Here is a 24,959-nt window from a genome sequence, read left to right on the forward strand (position 1 = left end):
GTTTGATGTGTTTTGTCAGGACTAGGCAACTACTGTGCCTTTTAAACCCAACTATTGACTTCTTTTTAACTTTCCCCAAATAATATGTTATGAAAAAACTGTGGAAGGGAATCTTACAAAATGAATATATGCATGTCGCCTTACCAGAACTGAAAGTAACTATGCCCCTCCCCTTTAGAATGTAAGCTCTCACGAGCAGGGCCCTCTTCCCTCATGTGCTTATCCTTTCTTACTTTAATAATCTTCAACTGCACCAAATCCAGCAGTCTTCTGCCACCTGATACTTATTCCAGTGTCATCTGCTGATGTAACTATGTGTATTTACCCTGTACTTGTCCTATACTGTCATCAACTGTAAGTTGCTGTTTTCCTGTTTGATTATTTGTTTATGTACTCTGTAATTGGGCGCTGCGGAACCCTTGTGGCGCCATATAAATTAAGGATAATAATAATAATAACATGTAACAATGACACAAGTGATAAATGAGTAATGTATATTTATATATAAATACCTAGCTAGAGGCACCAACATGGGTTCAGGGGTGTGTACAAATCTCCAGTTCATCCTGGGTCTGCCAAGGAGGCACAGCCGTGCCCACAACAAGCCTTAGATACACCTCCTTGTTCTCCACGCTAAGGTTGGTTCTATGTATAGTATGTGATCCCCGCCTTGCTATATGTAGTGCATTTTGCTTTATCCGTTCACTCATTTTATTGCTGAAACAGATCATAGATTTTTTTGAGTTTTGTATTTTTCTTGGGGGGGGGGGGAAGGTATTTTTCCTCTTAGAAATGAAATTCCTTATTGTGGATCTTTGCCTCTGTGAAACAGCCACATATCAGTATTGGAGTATAGGGAACAAGGCAAAGGGTTGTACTGCTGCTGAGTTGGGATGCGCGTTGACTATTGATGTTTAGCAAACATTGAAGACTTGCTACCCATGGTGGGTCCAGATTGCTGAGTTGCAATGTTGTCATGAGTATGGTTTAGCCTCACCCTTCCGTCATTCACCACTTAGCCCACCCTTCGTTTCTGATTGGTCCCCAACTGTCACATGCATATCCGGATTAAGGGGGGGATGCAGGGCATACTGTACCCCCGGCCCCCCTCTGTCAAGGGGCCCCCCAGCCAGACCACACTGACATCACTAGATCTCCCTCTTGTGCAGTAGCAGAACCAGGCTGCCAGAATGTGAGCAGGACTGTATGCATTGCAGGCATAGACACAGGAGTATCAGGTTTCAAGAGATACCGACAGAGCTTCCTGACAAGAGGAGAGATAACAGAGGGGAGAGAGCTGTTAGTGACCTAAGGATCCCAGCTTCTCCTCCCGCCTGGGCGTCAGGGTCCTGTGTAACCTGTTATCTAATGAGAACGTTCATGTCTAGAGAGAGAAACACACAGCATCCTCCAGAGTCCTGTCCCAGTGTGTTAGTAGTATAGAGGCTGCTGTTATTGCATTTTTGCAAGATAAATTACAGATTGTATTTTTCTGTGTATTTTAAGCTTACATTGTCTTTTCTATGTGTCTTTCTCTTACGTACTAGAGGATGCTGGGGACTCCGTAAGGACCATGGGGTATAGACTGGCTCCGCAGGAGACATGGGCACTATAAAGAACATTAGAATGGGTGTGCACTGGCTCCTCCCTCTATGCCCCTCCTCCAGACCTCAGTTAGATCCTGTGCCCAGAGGAGATTGGGTGCACTACAGGGGAGCTCTCCTGAGTTTCTCTGAAAAAGAATTTTGTAAGTTTTCTTATTTTCAGGGAGTACTGCATCGTGGGACTGAGAAGAGAGAAGCAGACCTACTTAAGTGATAGGCTCTGCTTCTTAGGCTACTGGACTCCATTAGCTCCAGAGGGAGTTGGAACGCGGATCTCCCCCCGCCGTTCGTCCCAGAGCCGCGCCGCCGCCCTCCTCACAGAGCCGGAAGATTGAAGCCGGGTGAGTATAAGAAGAAAAGAAGACTTCTAAGGCGGCAGATGACTTCAGATCTTCCCTGAGGTAAGCGCGCAGTGGTAACGCTGCGCGCCATTGCTCCCACACATTACACACACTACCAGGCACTGATGGGTGCAGGGCGCAGGGGGGCGCCCTGGGCAGCAATATAAACCTTTAAGTCTGGCAATATGGATATAGGCTGCGGAGGCAGTAAGTGTATAAATCCCCCGCCAGTTTTATAAAATTGAGCGGGACCGAAGCCCGCCGCTGGAGGGGGCGGAGCTTGGTCCCTCAGCACTAACCAGCGCCATTTTCTCCACAGAGCACCGCAGAGAAGCTGGCTCCCCGGACTCTCCCCTGCTGAACACGGTGACACAGGGCTGAAAAGAGGGGGGGTGGCACTTGTAAGGAGCAGTGAGTGTATTACACGATTTATTATATATAAAAGCGCTATCATCTGGGAATTCTGTTTCCAGTGTCAGTCGGCGCTGGGTGTGTGCTGGCATTCTCTCTCTCTCTGTCTCTCCTAAGGGCCTTGTTGGGGAACTGTCTCCTTATAGATATATCCCTGTGTGTGTGGGGGTGTCGGTACGCGTGCGTCGGCATGTCTGAAGCGGAAGGCTCATCTAAGGAGGAGGTGGAGCAGATGATTGTGGTGTCTCCGTCGGCAACGCCGACTCATGATTGGGTGGACATGTGGAATGTTTTAAATGCAAATGTGAACTTATTACATAAGAGAATGGACAAAGCAGAGTCAATCCACGGATTGGACTGTGTCACAGGGCCCTTCAGGGTCTCAAAAGCGTCCCCTATCCCAAATAGCAGACACTGATACCGACACGGATTCTGACTCCAGTGTTGACTACGATGATGCAAGGTTACACCCAAGGGTGGCCAAAAGTATTCATTATATGATTATTGCAATAAAAGATGTTTTGCATATCACAGATGACCCCTCTGTCCCTGACACGAGGGTGCGCATGTATAAGGAAAAGAAACCTGAGGTAACCTTTCCCCTGTCTCATGAGCTGAATGAGTTATTTGAAAAAGCTTGGGAAACTCCAGACAAAAAACTGCAGATTCCCAAGAGGATTCTTATGGCGTATCCTTTCCCAGCACAGGACAGGGTACGCTGGGAATCCTCACCCAGGGTGGACAAGGTTTTAACGCGCCTGTCCAAGAAGGTGGTGCTACCGTCTCCAGACACGGCAGCCCTCAAGGATCCTGCTGATCGCAGACAGGAAACTACCTTAAAATCTATTTATACGCATACGGGTGCTTTACTCAGACCGGCAATAGCATCGGCATGGGTATGAAGCGCAGTTGCAGCTTGGACAGATACCTTGTCAGCTGACCTTGATTACCTAGACAGGGATACCATTCTATTGACCTTAGGTCACATTAAAGACACAGTCTTATATATGAGAGACGCTCAAAGAGACGTTGGGCTGCTAGGTTCGAAAGCCAACGCCATGGCGATTTCTGTTAGGCGAGCCCTGTGGACCCGCCAATGGACGGGTGATGCCGATTCAAAGAAGCACATGGAGGTTTTACCATGCAAAGGTTAAGTTTTATTTGGGGAAGGTCTCGCGGACCTGGTTGCCACAGCTACCACGGGTAAATCTACTTTTTTGCCTTTTGTTCCCCCACAGCAAAAGAAAACTCCACATTATCAGATGCAGTCCTTTCGGTCGCATAAGTCCATAAGAGGTCGGGGCTCATCCTTCCTCGCCAGAGGTAAGGGTAGAGGGAAGAGAACACCTGCTTCGGCTAGTTTCCAGGAGCAGAAGTCCTCCCCGGCTTCTACTAAATCCACCGCATGACGCTGGGGCTCCACTGAGGGAGTCCACACCGGTGGGGGCACGTCTTCGACTCTTCAGCCAGGTCTGGGTTCTGTCAGACGTGGATCCTTGGGCGATAGATATTGTATCCCAAGGCTACAAACTGGAATTCGAAGAGGTGCCCCCTCGACTATTTTTCAAGTCGGCCTTGCCAGCTTCTTCCCCAGAAAGGGAAGTAGTGATGGCTGCAATTCAAAAGCTGTGTCAACAGCAAGTGATTGTCAAGGTTCCCCTAGTCCAACAGGGGAAAGGGTACTATTCGACCCTGTTCGTGGTCCCGAAGCTGGATGGTTCGGTCAGACCCATTTTAAATCTAAAATCCCTAAACTTGTACTGGAGAATCGCTCCGGGCTGTGATCTCCAGTCTGGAAGGGGAGGATTTTATGGTGTCACTCGACATAAAGGATGCATACCTTCATGTCCCCATATATCCTCCTAATCAGGCGTACCTGAGATTCGCTGTACAGGACTGTCATTACCAGTTTCAGACGTTGCCGTTTGGGCTTTCCACGGCCCCGAGGATTTTCACCAAGGTGATGGCGGAGATGATGGTGCTCCTGCGCAGGCAGGGAGTCACAATTATCCCATACTTGGACGATCTCCTGATAAAAGCAAGATCGAGAGATCAATTGCAGAAGAGCGTGTCGCTCTCCCTGACAGTGCTACAACAACACGGTTGGATTCTCAATCTGCCAAAGTCACAATTGATTCCAACGACTCGACTATCATTCCTAGGCATGATTCTGGACATGGAACAGAAGAGGGTTTTTCTCCCGATGGAAAAAGCCCAGGACCTCCAGAACATGGTCAGAGACTTGCTAAAACCAAAAAGAGTGTCTGTTCATCAATGCACTCGAGTTCTGGGGGAAATGGTGGCAGCCTACGAGGCCATCCCTTTCTGCAGGTTTCATGCAAGGACGTTTCAGTGGGACCTCCTGGACAAGTGGTCCGGGTCCCATCTACTAATACATCAGAAGATAAGCCTGCCCCCCAGGGCCAGGGTGTCTCTCCTGTGGTGGCTGCAAAGTGCTCACCTTCTAAAGGGTCGCAGGTTCGGCATTCAAGACTGGGTTCTGGTGACCACGGACGCGAGCCTCCGAGGATGGGGAGCAGTCACACAAGGAAGAAATTTTCAGGGGCTATGGTCAAGCCAGGAGGCTTGTCTACACATCAACGTACTGGAATTGAGGGCCATATACAACGGCCTACGACAAGCGGAGAATCTTCTTTGCGACCTACCGGTTCTGATTCAATCAGACAACGTCACAGCCGTGGCTCATGTAAACCGCCAAGGCGGGACAAGGAGCAGACTGGCAATGGCGGAAGCCACCAGGATTCTTCGCTGGGCGGAAAATCACGTAAGCGCTCTGTCAGCGGTCTTCATTCCGGGAGTGGACAACTGGGAAGCAGACTTCCTCAGCAGACACGATCTCCATCCAGGAGAGTGGGGACTTCATCAAGAAGTTTTTACAGAGATAACAAGTCTTTGGGGAATTCCTCACAAAGACATGATGGCGTCACGCCTCAACAAGAAGCTTCGGAGGTATTGTGCCAGGTCAAGGGACCCTCAGGTAGTAGCGGTGGACGCCCTGGTGACACCATGGGTGTTTCAGTCGGTCTATGTGTTCCCCCCTCTTCCTCTCATCTCAAAAATATTAAAGAATCATAAGACAAAAAAGAGTGAAAACAATACTCATTGTTCCAGATTGGCCTTGAAGGGCCTGGTATTAAGATCTTCAGGAGATGCTCACAGACGATCCATGGCCTCTTCCTCTCAGGGAGGACCTGTTACAACAGGGGCCCTGCGTGTTCCAAGACTTACCGCGGTTACGTTTGACGGCATGGCGGTTGAACACCGAATCCTAGCTGGGAAAGGCATTCCGGAGGAAGTCATCCCTACTCTGATAAAGTCTAGGAAGGAGGTGACGGCAAAACATTATCACCGTATCTGGAGGAAGTATGTTTCTTGGTGTGAAGCCAAGAATGCTCCTACGGAAGATTTCCATCTGGGCCGTTTTCTCCACTTTCTACAGACAGGAGTGGATATGGGCCTAAAATTAGGCTCCATTAAGGTACAGATTTTGGCCCTGTCTATTTTCTTTCAGAAGGAATTGGCTTCTTTCCCAGAAGTCCAGACTTTTGTAAAGGGAGTGCTGCACATCCAGCCTCCTTTTGTGCCCCCAGTGGCACCTTGGGACCTTAACGTGGTGTTACGGTTCCTGAAGTCTCACTGGTTTGAACCTCTTCAAACGGTTGAATTGAAATTTCTCACTTGGAAAGTGGTCATGTTGTTGGCCTTGGCATCTGCAAGGCGGGTGTCCGAATTGGCGGCCTTGTCTCACAAGAGCCCCTATTTGACTTTCCATGTGGATAGAGCAGAGTTGAGGACTCGTCCTCAATTTTTGCCTAAGGTGGTTTCTTCATTTCATATGAACCAACCTATTGTGGTGCCTGTGGCTACGGGTGACTTGGAGGATTCCAAGTCCCTGGATGTAGTCAGGGCCTTAAAAATCTATGTACCCAGGACGGCTCGGGTTAGGAAAACAGAAGCACCGTTTGTCCCGTATGCAGCCAACAAAGTTGGCGCTCCTGCTTCGAAGCAGACTATTGCTCGCTGGATCTGTAACACGATTCAGCAGGCTCATTCTACGGCAGGATTGCCGTTACCAAATTCGGTAAAGGCCCTTTCCACTAGGAAGGTGGGCTCTTCTTGGGCGGCTGCCCGAGGCCTCTCGGCTTTACAGCTTTGCCGAGCAGCTACCTGGTCAGGTTCAAACACTTTTGCAAAGTTCTATAAGTTTGATATCCTGGCTGATGAGGACCTTGCGTTTGCTCAGTCGGTGCTGCAGAGTCGTCCGCACTCTCCCGCCCGGTCTGGAGCTTTGGTATAAACCCCATGGTCCTTACGGAGTCCCCAGCATCCTCTAGGACGTAAGAGAAAATAAGATTTTAAACCTACCGGTAAATCTTTTTCTCCTAGTCCGTAGAGGATGCTGGGTGCCCGTCCCAGTGCGGACAAAATCTGCAAGGCTTGTATATAGTTGTTGCTTACATAAGGGTTATGTTACAGTTGAGATCAGTCTTTAGCTGATACTGTTTTGTTCATACTGTTAACTGGTTGCGTATATTCCAGGTTATACAGTGTGGATGGTGTGGGCTGGTATGAATCTTGCCCTTAGATTAACAAAATCCTTTCCTCATATTGTCCCTCTCCTCTGGGCACAGTTTCTCTAACTGAGGTCTGGAGGAGGGGCATAGAGGGAGGAGCCAATGCACACCCATTCTAAAGTTCTTTATAGTGCCCATGTCTCCTGCGGAGCCCGTCTATACCCCATGGTCCTTACGGAGTCCCCAGCATCCTCTACGGACTAGGAGAAAAAGATTTACCGGTAGATTTAAAATCTTATTTTTCAGCTTACGTTGTCTTTGTTTCACTACAGGAAAACATTATAAAATAGTTGTCTATTAGGTGGAGATATAAACAGTACCCAGGCCTTTTTAAACTATTAGTTTAAATCTAATATACACCATTGGTCTATATTTAATATACACAATCCATTCCTCCTAACATGACCCATTCCAGGAGGGGCAAAATGCTCTCTACCTGGACTTCCCTCTTAATTTATAATTGTAATCATTTTTGTTAAAATAACTTTTTTTTATCAATGAAATCGTTCAACACAGGTGACGTCGATCATATATAGTATTAGAAAGTCCAGGTAGAAAGCATTGTGTCCCTCCTGGAATGAGTCATGTTAAGAGGTATGCACAATCTAATATACACCCTCCCCCTCCACCAGGGTCCCCATGTCCTAAGTGCCCCAGGCCCCCCAATGCTTAATCCGGCCCTGGTCACATGTCCATAGTTGTGCTGCCCATCAATGGTTTAAACCATAGATTGTTTTCCATCAATGGGAATTACAGATGGCAACATCAAAGGAGACCATTGGTAGTGAACCATTCAATGTCCATCCTACCGCTGAGCAGTACTTGACAGTGCACTCTTCACTAGTCAGGGATGACTGGCCAGTGCTTACCATGGTATTGTGACATTTGTCTTAAGACCCTCCTGTCTTTTCCTCTTTACGTCAGAAATGCTTAGTGGATTCGTTATAAAATAAGGAGGTGTGATTACAACCATAGACTGAATCAGCTGTCACTACATGACATCATTTGAGCAGCTGACTTATCATTTAGTATTGCTGCATTAAAGACTAAGTCTGAGAGCAGTAATGGTTTGCAACACTATTTAATTAATTTAAAATGCACCCATCACACACACACAGTGGAGGTTGTCATTTTTACAAAGTCCAAGGCTATCGGCTCTCTAGGAAATGGTGATTTCCCTGCACATTGGGGGTAATTCCAAGTTGATCGCAGCAGGAATTTTTTTAGCAGTTGGGCAAAACCATGTGCACTGCAGGGAAGGCAGATATAACATTTGCAGAGAGAGTTAGATTTGGTTGGGTTATTTTATTTCTATGCAGGGTAAATACTGGCTGCTTTATTTTTACACTGCAATTTAGATTGCAGATTGAACACACCACACCCACATCTAACTCTCTCTGCACATGTTATATCTGCCTCCCCTGCAGTGCACATGGTTTTGCCCAATTGCTAACAGAATTCCTGCTGCGATCAACTTGGAATGACCCCCACAGTGTAGATAACCATTCTTGGGCTTTGTACATTCATATATTGTTCCCGTGAATTGCTAAGGAACATTCTCATGTCAACTCAAAAAGTAGCTGGCTTAGCAATGTCACTAGTTTCTATTTAATTCAGAAACTAAATGAAAGACTATAGCCCTACATCTCACCCTTGCACAACCATAAGGAATGGTCTAACATCAAACAACCACATCATTAATATACTGTAGCTATTCTCCAGAATGTGTTTGAAATAGGTGATATATGGTTCCTACAAAAATTCGTAGTGTCTTTCCCAATTCCTCAAATTATTCCGAACAAATTGTGGACAAGTGGGGACTTTTCTCCATATCTGGTGGGACTAATGCCAGTAGTTTTCCAAACCTGATTGAAGGGGAAGCTATTACTATACAACCAGTCGGGATCCCGGCGGTCGCAATACCGATGCTGGAATCCCGACGGGGCGAAATGCCGCTGCTGGAATACCAGAGAGACAGGCTACTCTCCCTCTGTGGGTGTCCACGACACCCATAGAGGGAGAATATAACCTGTGGCGAGTGCAGCGAGCCCGCAAGGGGCTTTCTAGCGCTTGCCCCGCTGTCGGCATTCTGGTGGACGGGATCCCGCTGTCGGCAATTGGTACATACTCCGTTTGAAGAGTTTACTGATGTATGGCTTCCATGTGATCTTTTAGAGATACTGTTGACTAAATCAATAAAATCTAAATGCAAATCCCCGGACAGCTAAATGACATTAATGGAATATATATCTGATTTGTTAAAGAAAACCATTTAAACATATAATGGTGTGGGAATTTAGTTTCTATATAATAGGTAATTCACTAAAGCCTCTAAAACAGACAAGAGATAGTGTTGCCTGTAGCAACTAATCAGATTAATTCTTTCATTTTCTAAAATGCAATACAGAAATTATAACTATAATCTGATTGGTTGCTATGGGAAACACCTCCACTTAATTTTTAGAAACTTCAGTAAATCTACCCCGTGTATCTGATGTTACTAGAGTGTTAAGGGGGGTACTCACGGAGCGATAATCTAAGAAATCTGACTAGATTGCTTAGATTTTCAGCAAGATCTCTCCGTGTGTACCCCCCTCAGCGATATCGATGCGCGGCCCCGAGCATCACTATCGCTGGTGCTAGATTAGCCTGCATGCAGGCTCAATCTAGCAGGTCGCTCATTTCACCCGCTGGGTGAAATGAGCAACCCCCCTTCCAGTCCTCCCCCGCACGCTCAGCACACATCGCGCTCAGCACACATCTCTCCCCAGATCTGTCCGAGAATACGGGCCTTTAGCTTGCTTTTCATCACAACAATAGCAATCTTTGGTTCCGTGGCTAAGTGATTCATCAACATTGTGATTATGCTGCATATTGAAAGCTGCAATTATATTAATGAAATAGTTGTAAGCCTTCAATATTGAGTATGATCAAAGTGATAAATTAATGAAACACCTAATAAAAGAGTTTTGAAGAAATGCCGACATGGGGAAAAAATGATGGGAGTTCAGGGACATCTTCATCATAATGTTAAAATGTCAGAGTTATCCTATAACTAGCCAGTTTAACTAGAAATGAAAAATCCATAGACAATGCTGTCCCCATTTATGTCATTGTGTCCATTGATTTCAACAGGATTAATAGTGCACCTGTGGACAAAACACTCGATTGAATGGGCTATTATTATTTTTTATGAATTACCCATTTTTTGTTATTTATTTTTTATGTTTTTCACCTCACTGGCTTTCAACTAATCTCAATTAAAGTAAAATATTTTGTTTGTTTTTTTGTTTTGTCCATGAGATATTTACTGAATATTTAAAAGATCCACCTGGTTTGTTGATTTCATTGCTTTATGATGTCTTGCAATTCTGCTTATTAAGAGTTTTGGAAAATCAGTGATTTATAGATTGATAGTCCATCAGAAGATTTTGGCTGATTCAGTGATTAGAAAATTTACTTTTAAATCAGTAGAAAGTAAAATAAATAATAATTTCCCTCTGAGAATTAACTTTTTTTGTCTCTTATGTTTCTTCTGTAGGATGTTCCCACTAAGCTGGTGGCTAAAGCAGTCCCACTGCCGATGACAGTTCGTGGACATTGGTTTTTGAGCCCAAGGACCGAGTACACCGTAGCTGTTCAGACTGCATCGAAGCAAGTGGATGGAGATTATGTTGTGTCTGAGTGGAGTGAGATCATTGAATTCTGCACTGCAGGTGAGATTTGCACTGTCCATTGAAACAGGGCTATAGTTGTTTGTTGCACTGAACTGCCAATCTTTCCAGTACTGGGTAAAGGTTTTATGCACATGCGCTGAAAGGAGGCATTTTTACAACTACTTTCCAAAACTATGGTCTTTGGTACATAATGTTCCCAAGGGCTGGGCTACTATAGGTGCAGGTAGTGCAGCTGTTATGGGGCCCAGACCTAAGAGGGGCCCACCTTCCCTGTCACAGTTACATATGTTGTATAGTATACATTTTTTACCATTGGTAGATACAAAGGGGCACTTACAAACTTTTACTTTTGGGGGCTACAATATATCTAGTTATGCCCCTAGACCTGCTCATTGTAATGTGGTATAAAATGAACTGGAGGGCATTTTACTGTTATATCATATAAACTAAAGCACTGCAATGTGGCACAATATAAAGTGAAGACACTATAGTGTGGCATAATCTGAACTGTATCATAATGTGATTTGGGAATACTGTGTTGCATAACATTAACTAAATCACTAAGGTCACAGAAAATTAACTAGGGCATTATTATGGGGCATAAAATGAACAACTGCTGTGAAGAGGTGTCTCTCTTGAAGCATTGGGACAGGGGCCCCTCAAAATGTTGCTGTCGGGCCCATTAAGTTCTGGCTACGCCCCTGAATGTTCCGCTGCGTTTTGAAATTAAAAAAATAAATAAACATGATTCCTTTTATGACCTGCTTGTTGGCTCCATGCAGCACTTTGGCAGATGTAACTTACTCCCATGTGCAGGGAAACAGAACCCCATATTTATTGTAATCTTTATTGCATTCCTGACTATGTTATGGTATTAGTTTTGCAATAGTAGATCTGAGTGTTTTGCTGTTTTATTTGTGGAGTCAGCCATAATAGCTAAGGGGAGATGTCGGAAGTCATGGCAGGAGATAAATTAGAGAGGTTGCACAAAGTAACCAATTAGTTTTTAAGTGTCATTTATCTATTACAGCATGTAAAGGGGGGTACTCACGGAGCGATCGCTGCTTAAAATCTAAGCAATTTGACTAGATTGCTTAGATTTTAAGCAGTGATTGCTCCGTGTGTACCCCCCCCCCCCCCCATCGCGATGTACCCCCCCCCCATCGCTGGTGCTAGATTGGCCTGCCGTGCAGGCCAATCTAGCAGGTCGCTCATTTCACCCAGCGGGTGAAATGAGCGCCCCCGTCTCCCGCCGCATGCTCAGCACACATCGCGCTGTGCTGAGCGGTGGGAGAGATGTGTGCTGAGCGGCACACATCTCTCCCACGTCGGCCCGTGAGTACTGGCCTTAACAGACGGTGACTGCTTATCTCTCCAAGGTTTGATACATCTCCCCTTTACAAGGACTGTGCAACAAAAAAAAACCTTCCTTTATGTTTCTCTATTTAAAAGGAAGATAATCACATGTTCAATTGATCACAATATACATTTATTTATTAAAGTGATTTTTTTTTTAAATGATCTTTACAGACTACTCAAAGGTGCACCTAACGCAGCTGATGGAGAAAGCAGAGGCAATTGCAGGACGTATGCTGAAATTTTCAGTTTTTTACCGCAACCAACACAAAGAATATTTCGACTATACACAGTAAGTAACGGATTTTTAACAAAGACTGCCGGCACTCACAGGGTCTATGCAACTATAAGAATTTTCACTGCGGACACAGCGTACATTCTAATGTTTCGGAATTTTAATTCCTTTGTCAAAGAACAGTTCTTTGACACAGGAATTAAATTCCGAAACGTTAGAATGTACGCTGTGTCCGCAGTGAAAATTCTTATTGTTGCTTAGACCCTTTGAGTGCCGCCAATCTCCATTGTTTTGTTGTGTCTACATTTTGGAGGGCACCGGGGCACTGTGTTTGTTTGATTGATTGAGTGCCGGTCACCACGGTAGACTATATATATATATATATATATATATATATACACTGCTCAAAAAAATAAAGGGAACACTAAAATAAGACATCCTAGATCTGAATGAATGAAATATTCTTATTAAATACTTTGTTCTTTACATAGTTGAATGTGCTGACAACAAAATCACACAAAAATTATCAATGAAAATCAAATTTATTAACCCATGGAGGTCTGGATTTGGAGTCACCCTACTACACTACTACTAAACTACAGGCTGATCTAACTTTGATGTAATGTCCTTAAAACAAGTCAAAATGAGGCTCAGTAGTGTGTGTGGCCTCCACGTGCCTGTATGACCTCCCTACAATGCCTGGGCATGCTCCTGATGAGGTGGCGGATGGTCTCCTGAGGGATCTCCTCCCAGACCTGGACTAAAGCATCCGCCAACTCCTGGACAGTCTGTGGTGCAATGTGGCGTTGGTGGATGGAGCAAGACATGATGTCCCAGATGTGCTCAATTGGATTCAGGTCTCGGGAATGGGCGGGCCAGTCCATAGCATCAATGCTTTGTCTTGCAAGAACTGCTGACACGCTCCAGCCACATGAGGTCTAGCATTGTCTTGTATTAGGAGGAACCCAGGGCCAACCGCACCAGCATATGGTCTCACAAGGGGTCTGAGGATCTCATCTTGGTACATGTGCTCAGTGAGAACCTGCTTTCATCTGTGAAGAGCACAGGGCACCAGTGGCAAATTTGCCAATCTTGGTGTTCTCTGGCAAATGCCAAACGTCCTACACGGTGTTGGGCTGTAAGCACAACCCCCACCTGTGGACTTCGGGCCCTCATACCACCCTCATGGAGTCTGTTTCTGCTCGTTTGAGTAGACACATGCACATTTGTGGCTTGCTGGAGGTCATTATGCAGGGCTCTGGCAGTGCTCCTCCTGTTCCTCCTTGCACAAAGGCGGAGGTAGCGGTCCTGCTGCTGGGTTGTTGCCCTCCTACGGCCTCCTCCACGTCTCCTGATGTACTGGCCTGTCTCCTGGTAGCACCTCCATGCTCTGGACACTACGCTGACAGACACAGCAAACCTTCTTGCCACAGCTCGCATTGATGTGCCATCCTGGATGAGCTGCACTACCTGAGCCACTTGTGTGGGTTGTAGACTCCGTCTCATGCTACCACTAGAGTGAAAGCACCGCCAGCTTTCAAAAGTGACCAGAACATCAGCCAGAAAGCATAGGAGCTGAGAAGTGGTCTGTGGTCACCACCTGCAGAAAAACTCCTTTATTGGGGGTGTCTTGCTAATTGCCTATAATTCCCACCTGTTGTCTATTCCATTTGCACAACAGCATGTGAAATTGATTGTCAATCATTGTTGCTTCCTAAGTGGACAGTTTGATTTCACAGAAGTGTGATTGACTTGGAGTTACATTGTGTTGTTTAAGTGTTCCCTTTATTTTTTGAGCAGTATATATATATATATATATATATATATATATATATATAGGGGTTAAAGTGAGGCGGAACTGAGTTCCATCAGTTCTCCTTGGAGACGGAACGCAGTTCCGCCTCCTCCGGCTCACCTAACCCGATATCAGCCCGGCGCCGCAGGGAGATGCCGGGTGCCTGTGGAGATTGTGTTATCAGCGGACACCCGACTCTCTCTTCACAGCGGAAGCCGGCGGCAGGAGCTCACTATTGAGCTCCGGCTCCCGGCTCTGTCAGTGTGCACTATGGGAAAGACGTCATGACGTCTCTCCCATAGTGCCGAGGAGCGGACATCGGAAGGACCACAGCGGTCGGACACGGGAGCGGGGCTTGGTGAGTATTGTGTTTGTTTGTTTTTCACATGTTTCTACTGCGGGCAAACTTCAAAGGGGCAAAAATACTGGGGGGCATTACTACTGGGGGGCATTACTACTGGGAGGCTAACTACATGGGGGCTAAACTACATGCGGGCTAAACTACAGGGAGGCTAAACTACTGGGGCATTACCACTAGGAGCCAAACTACACGGGCTAAACTACAGGGAGGCTAAACTACAGGGAGGCTAAACTACTGGGGCATTACCACACTATAACTACACATACCTAAGATAAGGTATTATAAAGTGTGTTGTGCACCTGAACATTCACAATCCTTATCATCGCTTGTTATGATAATAAGGATTCATTGTCTGCTCAAATGTATCAATTTAAATTGCCGGGCACAGTGACATGGCATATGCAATCATTATACTTCCACCTAATGTGCACTCACCAGACAGTTACTGTACAGACGTCACTACCCAGCTGCATGCTGTATATGAAATGTGGCCATGATACTCTCCTGCAGCCCAACCTATAATATCTTTCCCGCACTTGCCTCCATTCACTTTAACAATCATTACACTACCCCTGCCACATACAGCCCTGACGTCACTCATTAGCAATCTAGTCAGATTGCTTAGATTTTAAGCATGGATCTCTCCGTGAGTACCCCCCTTTAGTTGCTGTTTTCCTGTTTTGATTATTTGTTTATGTACTCTGGAATTGGGCGCTGTAGAACCCTTGTGGCGCCATATAAATAAAGGATAATAATAATACTACGCTGTTGAGGTGGGATTGAAACGATCCTGATTGCCCCCATCCTGGATCCACCACTGAAGCGGATATAGCGTTTGCTATTTAATTTCAGGGATACTTCATTTTGCAGGCATCCAAATATTTTGCAGAAATTCCCTTTAAATAGTGCTAAGAAATATGCTCCTTGCTGATGTCTCTTCTTATAATTACTAATAGCTTTCGTCAGAAACTCTGTTAAAATAACTACAAAATAAACATTCTATTAACTACAAAAAAAAAGTAATGATAGCAGGAATTCACTAGCCATAGCATTATGTATTCTGTAAAGGGATTGACAATCTTGGATTTATTAATAACGTGCTGGGCAATGGCTTGACACTGCATGGAGTAGGTCCCTAGTTGCTTGCTCCTGTATCCATCCGGATATACAGTATATCGTGATATATTATAGTGGCGATCCTTGTTTGTCTGACCTGCCAGGGTGCAGGTAACCTACTGCTGCTGCCACCTGTACTGGGTTGGGATAATGCCTGTTGCTGACACGGTCCAGGCGCCTCTGGTTCTGACTGTGGTGTCTACAACTCGCTCAGACCTCCTTCTCTGCCAAGTGTGGAGGATATGCACTGTAGCACTCCACTCTGCTGTGCCCTTCTGAATGCTGCGGACTCCCCACAGCACCAGTGGTGGTGGCCATCTTGGATCTGTGCTGCAGCCATTATATTCTGCATGTCACACTGCTAAAGCATCCGGATGGCCAGTTTCCATTCCTGCACTGTTGATCATGGGAAGCCTGCTTACACCTCCGTTTATAACTTGTTGTGGCAAAAAAAAAAACAGATTGGTCATGGTACTTCTACTGTGCTAATGAGACATGGCTGCCATCTTGGATTCACTGAATGGGCCCTGCGGTGATGCAGTTTCCTGGTGGTTATAACTCTGCTTCTGTAGGGTCACTCTGGACTCCTGCTGCCTCCTTGGGGAGACTGTGTTCTTCTTTGAATGTAATCTGACCTCTGCTGGTATTGTCTAAATCAGGGCTGGCCAAACCGGTCCTCGAGATCTACCAACAGTTCATGTTTTCCAGGCCTCCTGGACATCTGTAGAATTGTCAGTTAGGAATGAATGCAGCACATCTTAATTAGTAATGACTACACCTGTGCACCAGCTAGGTGGTCTGGAAAATGTGAACTGTTGGTAGATCTCGAGGACTGGTTTGGCCAGCTCTGGTCTAAATCTACCCTCCTGTATTAACAGTGCGGGGGATGGTAGCTGTCTTCCAGGTTTGCCTCGTCCTGCTTTCTCAGTTGTACATGCAACTTTTTAGTTTACTGTGAGGAAAATAGATAATTTTGCCTGTACTACTGCCCCTTTGCCTCCTTCTGATGGCCCTCCCTGCAATCCTCGGCCACCTTTTCCCTCTTCATTGTCTGATCCAGAGGGTAACACACACATGCAGAATCAGCTCCTCGCTTCGATAGAAAGCAAAAATCGAAGAGTCTCATTCCAGCTTTTCTACAGTGCTGGCAAACAGCGATAGTGTTATGTTTTTGGGAGAAGCTTGGCTGTATGAATAACGTTTGTGCACAGCTGTCATTGAAACCTATAGAGGCTGCAGGAATGTGTTCAAACAAATGGAAACACTGCAAACATGAACACAATGGGCCTGTATTAGGATAGCAAGCAAAGCAAAACAGCAAGCAACTGGGAAAAAACCATGCAGCACTGCAGCTGGGGCGGATCTAACATGTGCAGAGAGATATCAATTTGGGGTGGGTTATATTGTTTCTGTGCAGGGTAAATACTGGCTGCTTTATTTTTACACTGCAGCTTAGTTTTCAGTTTGAGCACAATCCACCCAAATCGAATGCTCTCTGCACATGTTATATCTGCCCCTCCCCCCTGCAGTGCACATGGTATTGCCCAGTTATGTTTGTTTTTTTTGCTCTGCTTACAAACCTGACTCAGGCCCAGCATTACAAAACATGGTACACACATAAACCTTTCATGAATGAATTTATAAATACAGTGTTCATTATTTCTGCTTCTCCCGTGTCATTGTTTAACAAAATACATTGGGCAACAAGAATTTTCTTCAGGAAAACCATCTACTACAGCTTTATATTGTATATCATAGTTGATGTTTCAGGTATATAACTTAGATCAAGGGGTATAACATACTGTATAAATGACGATCAGATGTGCCACATATAGGCGTACTCCCTGATAAATGTACTGGATATCATTAGCATGTTTTGCATGGTTACTTTTTAATTTAATTTTTTTATTAATGTCGGTCATGTAACCCGGCGAAATGAAATAGTTTGCCTCAGAATCTTCCAGTGGTATAAATATAGATCAGAGAGATCTCATCTGTGACTGGGGTTTAGATGCTGCCTCTTGCCGCCTGTTATATGGATAATGGAATTATTGGATTTCTGTGACTCATGGAACACACCAGTGCACTTAATGAGAATCCTCTTTGGTGTTCTTTATCCGTACAGTCCCTGGCAACTCTTTGCAGCAGCTGCAATGTCCGACAGTACAAGTCACAGTTTACACCCCTGATTGGAAAACAAATAGCTTACAAAATGTAAATCATATTTCTTGTATTTTTTATTTATACCAATCAGGAGTTGCATGTAATAGTTGTCAGAACTCTTAGGTGTCCGTTCAGTTACAGGACAGGTGATGTGTCGCCCGCCGAGCATCAACGCAATGTTCGGCTGCACACAAACAGATGTGTCCTCATACATCTCAGCTGTAGTCACACCAAACAGCCTCTTTTGGCACGCCAGGTCACGTGAGAATCTTCTAGCGTTGGGCGTATTTTTTGCTTCTGTTTTTGCTGAAAATTCATCTTAGTTGCAACACAATACAACTAGGACGCCCCAGGAGACTGCGCTGATTCATGTGATAGAAAACACTTGTATATCTGCAACTGAGTCTCTGAGGGCGGGATGTACTAACCTCCCCCGCCGCATTATTTGGCTTTTCTCAGTGCTCCTTGTATTATCTCCGCGGTTACTGGTCTCCTCTCTGCTGCCCGGCGCTACCCGTTGCACCCCCACACTTTTTTCTCCTATAACTGCCATCCGCCTCATCACCGCCGCGGCCACTGAGTCCTGCGCTCTCCGTAGCACCTGCTCAGCGCTACGCTCCCTCTGTCATTTGCACATGCGCACTTGTGTCAGCTTCCTAGCATGCCTTGCATCCAGTAGTTCCTGTGTCATGTGGGGGAGCGCAGTGCTGACTAAACGCTACGGAGAGCAGAGGACTCGATGGCCGCGGTGGTGATGAGGCAGACGGCAGTGAGAGGAGAAAAAAGACGGGGAGTGTGGGGGAGAAGCGGGTAGCGCCGGGCAGCAGAGAGAAGACCAGTAACCGCGGAGATACAATGAGTGCTGGGAAAAGCCAGATAACGCGGCGGTGGAGGTTAGTACATCCCACCCTAAATCTGTACACGAAGTGCTACACTGTAGCAGCTGCAGCTTTCTTCCAATACAAGTTCTGTTCTGCTCCGTATACTGACTCAGTCGCACATAATGGGGGTCATTCCGAGTTGATCGCTCGCTGCCGATTTTCGCAGCGCAACGATCAGGCACGTCGTACGGGTACAAAGAGGATAGATGCTGGGCGATGGATTTAGCAAAGATTCCATTCGCATAGCGAACGAAGGTGATTGACAGAAAGAGGGCGTTTGTAGGTGTCATCTGACCATTTTCCTAGAATGTTTGGGAAAACGCAGGCGTGTCCAGGCGTTTGCAGGGCGGGCGTCTGACATCAATTCCAGCACCAAAAAGACTGAAGTGATCGCAAGGGCTGAGTAAGGTCAGAGCTACTGAACGACGGAGTTCACAGACGTATCGGCCATACACACTGGCCGACGGTCCCGCGATATATCGGCCGTTCAAAAGAACGGCCGATATATCGACCAGTGTGTACGGCAAAAAAAGAAACCTGACGTTAGCAGAGTTGCACAGGACCTGCCGACTGCAGCGAACACTTTGAATTACTTTGTGGAGTGCGCATGCGCAGCATCCGGGAGCTACTCGCCAGGTATAAATTGCGATTCTTTTGTACCACGGGGGAAGGGGGGGGGGCCTGACATGCGGAGTGCTAGACGTCCCCCAGCATTTCAGAGCAAATGATCATAGATGTGCTAAATTTAGCACATCTGCGATCAACTCTGAATTACCCGCTCAGTCACACTCATCTTGCACTGAATGGCATATTGAGGCTGGGTGAATGAGGACACATCTGTATCAGCCGGTTATGATACCTCCACCATTGCAAGTTTTCCTGCACATTCTATAGGTGCATCACCTGTAATTTATTAGTCACCCTGTTAGACTACAGGCTCATTTGGATCAGGACATCTTTACCTTCTGTATCATGTCTATGTATGTAATTTGTCATGGTTCAGTCAAGGTACAGCTCTGCATTATAAGTGCTTTCTAAATAAATATGTAATAATAACTGGGACGGAGAGGCAGCTGTTATAAGGGTGTATCATGCTTGTGCTGTCTCTCCTGCAGACCTATAATAGTGAGAGAGTTCAGGTGTCAGGGGGACTCTATAGGGTGATTCAGTTCTTTGTGCTGCCCACGCTGGGCGTCTATACATACAGTATGGGAATTGTTTAGCAGTGACAAGGCCAAAAGGGGTAAGGGTCGTTGGGTCGACTCAGCTTAGGTCGACAGGCATTAGGTCAACATGCACTAGGTCGACTTCGGAATTATGTCGACGTGTACTAGGTCGACAGATGAAAATGTCGACATGAGTTTTTCGACTGTTTTTGGTGTCGTTTTCTTCGTAAAGTGATGGGGAACCCCAATTAGTGCTTCGCTCGGCACAGGCTACTGTTCCAATCGTAGTCCACGTGGATCGTCAAGTTTGGAAAAATCCAAAAGATTTTTTTAAAAAGTGAAAAACTCATGTCGACATTTTGACCTGTCGACCTAATGATCATGTCGACCTATTGACCATGTTGAACTAATGCATGTCGACCTTCTGTGGTTGACCTAATGACTGTCGACCTAACGACCATATCCCCCCCTAAAGCACTGAGCTTAGAGGATAAATCCTGCTTAAGTAGTTAGGGTGCCTAATCTCACCAACTCCTAGGGATTTGAGCATAAACATGTTTGCCATAGCTAAAAGGAGTCTGATTAGAGCAGCAATTGAATAGCTCCAATGGGCACCCATTAGTTTAGAAGCTCATAAAAACAATGGAATTCTCTCCTAGGAAATGGATATTTGAAAACATTATTTGCTGTTTTTTCAAGTATAGACTTGGCTCAGTGATCGCACAGCTTTTGGCATATATTTATGTTAACTAATGGCTTTGCTTTGAACAGTTATGTATAAAATAGGATTTTAGTTACCTACCGGTAAAGCCTTTCCTCGTAGTCCGTAGAGGATGCTGGGGTCCACATTAGTACCATGGGGTATAGATGGGTCCCTTGGGAGCCATGGGCACTTTAAGAGTTTAATAGTGTGGGCTGGCTCCTCCCTCTATGCCCCACCTACCAGACTCAGTCTAGAAACTGTGCCCGAGGAGACGGACATACTTCGAGAGAAGGAAATACACAGATAGTGGTGAGATTCACACCAGCTCACACTTAACAACAGAAAACCAAGCTAACCAGCTTGAAACAAGTCAGCAACGGCTGAACAACAGTACTTAACCAAGTAACAATGCAGTACTTAACTAAGTAACAAATGCAGGAAAACGAAGCGCTGGGCGGGCACCCAGCATCCTCTACAGACTATGAGAAAAGGATTTACCGGTAGGTAATTAAAATCCTATTTTCTCTTACGTCCTAGAGGATGCTGGGGTCCACATTAGTACCATGGGGATGTACCAAATCTCCCAGTATGGGAGGGAGAGTGCAGAGGCTCCTGCAGAACCGGTTGACCAAACTTTAGGTCCTCAGAGGCCAAAGTATTGAACTTGTAGAACTTAGCAAACGTGCTCGATCCTGACCAAGTAGCCGCTCTGCAAAGCCAAGACAGCCCGGGCAGCCGCCCAGGAAGAACCCACTTTACGAGTAGAGTGGGCCTTAACAGATTTTGGAAACGGCAAGCATGCCGTAGAATAAGCATGCTGGATAGTAAACCTGATCCAGCGAGAAATCGTCTGCTTAGAAGCAGGACACCCAACCTTGTTGGGGTCATAAAGGACAAACAGAGCATCCGACTTTCTGTGACGAGAAGTTCTCCTCACATAAATCTTCAAAGCCCTTACAACATTCAAGGATTTTGAAGTAATTGAGGAGTCAGTAGCCACTGGCACCACAATAGGTTGGTTGATATGAAAAGCCGACACAACCTTCGGAAGGAATTGCTGACGCGTCCTGAGCTCAGCTCTATCTTCATGGAAAATCAAGTAGGGGCTCTTGCAAGACAATGCCCCCAATTCCGACACACGTCTAGCAGATGCCAATGCTAATAGTGTGACCGCCTTCCAAGTAAGAAATTTGACATCAATCTCCTGTAAGGGTTCGAACCAATCCGACTGCAGGAACTGCAGCACCACATTAAGATCCCAAGGTGCCGTAAAAGGCACAAAGGGAGGTTGGATGTGCAGAACCCCTTTCAAGAAAATCTGAACCTCAGGGAGGACAGCCAATTGTTTCTGGAAGAAAATGGACAAGACCAAAATCTGGACTTTTATGGAGCCCAAACGCAGGCCCACATCCACACCTGCTTGCAGAAAGAGGAGAAACCGCCCTAGTTGAAACTCCACCATAGGAAACTTCTTGGATTCACACCAAGACACATACTTTTTCCAAATTCAATGGTAATGTTTAGGGGTATGGTATGGAAGGTATATAGTAACTAGGTCGACCACTATTGGTCGGCAGTAACTAGGTCGACAGGGTCTCTAGGTCGAAATGGTCTAGGTCGACAGGTCAAAAGGTCGACATGAGTTTTTTGTGTGTGTCTATTTCTTCGTAGAGTGACCGGGAACCCCAATTAGTGCACCGTGTCCCCTCGCATGGCTCGCTTCGCTCGCCATTCTTCGTGCAGGGTGCCTCGCTTTGCTACCGCTTCGCTCGGCACAGATTACCGTTCCAGTCGTAATACATGTGGATTGTTAAGTATGAAAAGGTTCAAAAAACGAAAAAAATAGTGACAAGCTCATGTTGACCTTTTGACCTGTCGACTTAGAGACACTGTCGACCTAGAAACCCTGTCGACCAATAGTGATCGACCTAGATAGTGTCAACCTAGAGACCGGATCCCATGTTTAGATGTTACTCAGCGCTTGCGATCACTTCAGCCTATTCGTGTCCGGATTTGATGCCATACACCCGCCCAGCCACGCCTGCGTTTTTTCAAATACTCCCTGAAAACGGTCAGTTGACACCCAGTAACGCCCCCTTCCTGTCAATCTTCTTGCGGCCGTCAGTGTAAAGGAAAACTTTGCTAGAACCTGTGCACAACCACAAAGAGCTTTGTACGTCGCACGTGCGCATTGCGGGGCATACGCATAAATGCAGTTTTTTCATCTGATCACTGCGCTGCGAAAATCAGTAGCGAGCGATCAACTCGGAATGACCCTCTATGTTCACATCCTGCTTGCGGAGGAGTAGCATCATCTTAGCCATGACCTTGGTGAACACCCTCGGTGCCTTGGAGAGGCCAAACAGCAGTGCCTGGAACTGATAGTGACAGTCCAGCAGCGCAAATCTTAAGCCTGGTGTGGTGGCCAGATCAGAATGTGAAGGTACGCATCCTTGATATCTAGGGATACCAGAAATTTCCCCTCCTCCAGACCTGAGATCACCGCTGTCCGAGACTCCATCTTGAATTTGAATTCCCTCAAATAAGGGTTCAAGGACTTTAGGTTCAATATTGGCCTGACCGAACCATCTGGTTTCGGTACCACAAACAGGTTTGAGTAATAACCCTTGTTTGTTAGGTGAGGTGGAACTGGAACAATGACATTGGACTTTAGCAATTTTTGAATGGCTTCCTGTAGGATAGCACTTTCTGTCAGCAAAGCTGGTAACAATAAGAAAGGCGACCCGGCACCGGTCATAACAAAATCAAAATCTAATCTGATGGAACCAAAAATTTGGACAATTATGATTTTTTATATATATTAAATCATAAAATCTCCGTCCAGTTTGGTGGTGCGCCCAGAGCCAGGTAGAACATAGGTCAGTGGTAAGAGAGAGAAAGAAGGCTCTTGTGTGGGCACACTCTTAGTTAATTGAAATAAATTTCAATAAATTTTAATTGATCATAAGCAATATTGTTAAAACATAACTTTAATGGATATTAATTAAAAATTCATCTGATTACCTATAAGAGAACATAGGATCCAAAGTAAATATAGTGAAAATGAAATATATATTAAAAAATTTAGAAATGTTCTGGTCCTGTCTCACGAAGTGTGATAAGAAAGGCTGTAGACACTTCAAAGTCCTACACCCATTTCCACCATGACCAGTACAGAAAATCTGTATTAATGGGACCACAGTGTGGTCAATTGTATATTAAATCTGTATTGAATGGGTCAAAAATAATTAATGAGACATTACCCAGTTCATGCTGGTCACCAAAGAATGCACAAGTGTATTATAACTGTGGAAGACTCTAACGGTCTTAATGATTAAATAATTAATTAGTATATGCAGTAACAGGATAAAGTAATTGAAAGACAGAAACAAGTGGTGATACTGCTGTTGGTGTCATATAACGCACATCATATACAATGATTCCTGTTCTACAACACTGGGTATTCCCTGTGAGTCTCCTCCTCAGGTACTGACCCAGCCCAACACTGTTTAGCTTCCAAGATCGGACGAGATCGGGCACTGGCAGTGTGGTTTGATAGTAGAAAAGGTGGGTGGGTTGGACACCAATGAGAGTGCACCTCGGTAGGAGAGTGTGACAGTTTGTCACAAAAGATGTGGATCTGCTTTCTACGTTAGGCTGGATCCATCAAATCCCACATCAGTGGTATAGTGCACCCTGGATCGTAGATGAGAGTCCACAGAAATAAGAACAGGATGAAAGCAGAAATCACCAAAGTTATATACAATATATATCTTGGAGTAGTCCTGATGGAAAAGGTTACTGCAATGAAGCATAAATATATATGCAGATTGTGTTAGTTATAGACACTTGTGACAAATAAATGATTGTAACCCCACAAACAAAAAACAGACTGTAAGCTGGTAGAAACCCTAATGTCAAATAGACGAAGTATCTCAGAGTGACCTAATGATAGAAGTGCATGTTATTTCCACAGTGTACCTGTATTAGAAAAAGAGGCTGATGCTAGCCTAACGAGCCAGTGGAATGACAGCCTGGCTATTGTATTCATACAAACAGTATTAATAACACAGGAAAAAGGACACAGATGTATCAACTTAAATAAACTTGTAAGAGTCCTATTTAAACGCTGTTGTCAGTAAGCAGAAAGTAAGTTAATAGGTATATGTCACCCCTAGGATTGGTAATAAATAAATAATCTCGAGAGTACCCTCGCAGACACAATTAGTGTGCAGGACCTGTGTGTGTCCAGCGACGAGAGTGTTTTCCGAGTGCTGGGGCCGGTGGACCCGCAGTATGAGGAAAACGTGTTTCACCCCGCAGGGCTTGTTCACTTCCCGGCTGTGAAAGTGGGCAAGCAGAGCAGTATAAAAATGCCTCACTTGGAAGCATGAACCAATCAATGCCGGCGCGTCCCTCATAAGGGCGCGACGAAGTTGCCGGTGATCGTTTATCATAGGTTGGTGCCGCTTACATCAGCGGCTAATATCCCATAGGTTGGTGCCGCTCGCATCAGCGGCTAATATCCAATCGGAGCAGACTGACCATTAGGCTA

The 24,959-nt window shown here is 45.5% G+C and overlaps 1 protein-coding gene and 1 pseudogene across 2 annotated transcripts in view; one reads left to right on the top strand and one right to left on the bottom strand.

Moving 5' to 3' along the window:
• The window catches only part of PHYHIPL (phytanoyl-CoA 2-hydroxylase interacting protein like), a 254,584-nt gene that overhangs the window by 223,552 nt on the left and 6,073 nt on the right, over positions 1-24,959 (top strand). For both annotated transcript variants that reach the window (XM_063961759.1, XM_063961760.1), the window contains exons 3-4: positions 10,493-10,667; positions 12,159-12,276. In XM_063961759.1, coding sequence (XP_063817829.1) covers positions 10,493-10,667; positions 12,159-12,276 — 293 coding nt within the window. The remainder of the gene's footprint in view (positions 1-10,492; positions 10,668-12,158; positions 12,277-24,959) is intronic.
• LOC134896422 (5S ribosomal RNA) lies at positions 23,850-23,968 on the bottom strand (annotated as a pseudogene).

The sequence above is a fragment of the Pseudophryne corroboree genome, chromosome 3 (assembly GCF_028390025.1).
Source record: "Pseudophryne corroboree isolate aPseCor3 chromosome 3, aPseCor3.hap2, whole genome shotgun sequence".
NCBI lineage: Eukaryota > Metazoa > Chordata > Amphibia > Anura > Myobatrachidae > Pseudophryne > Pseudophryne corroboree.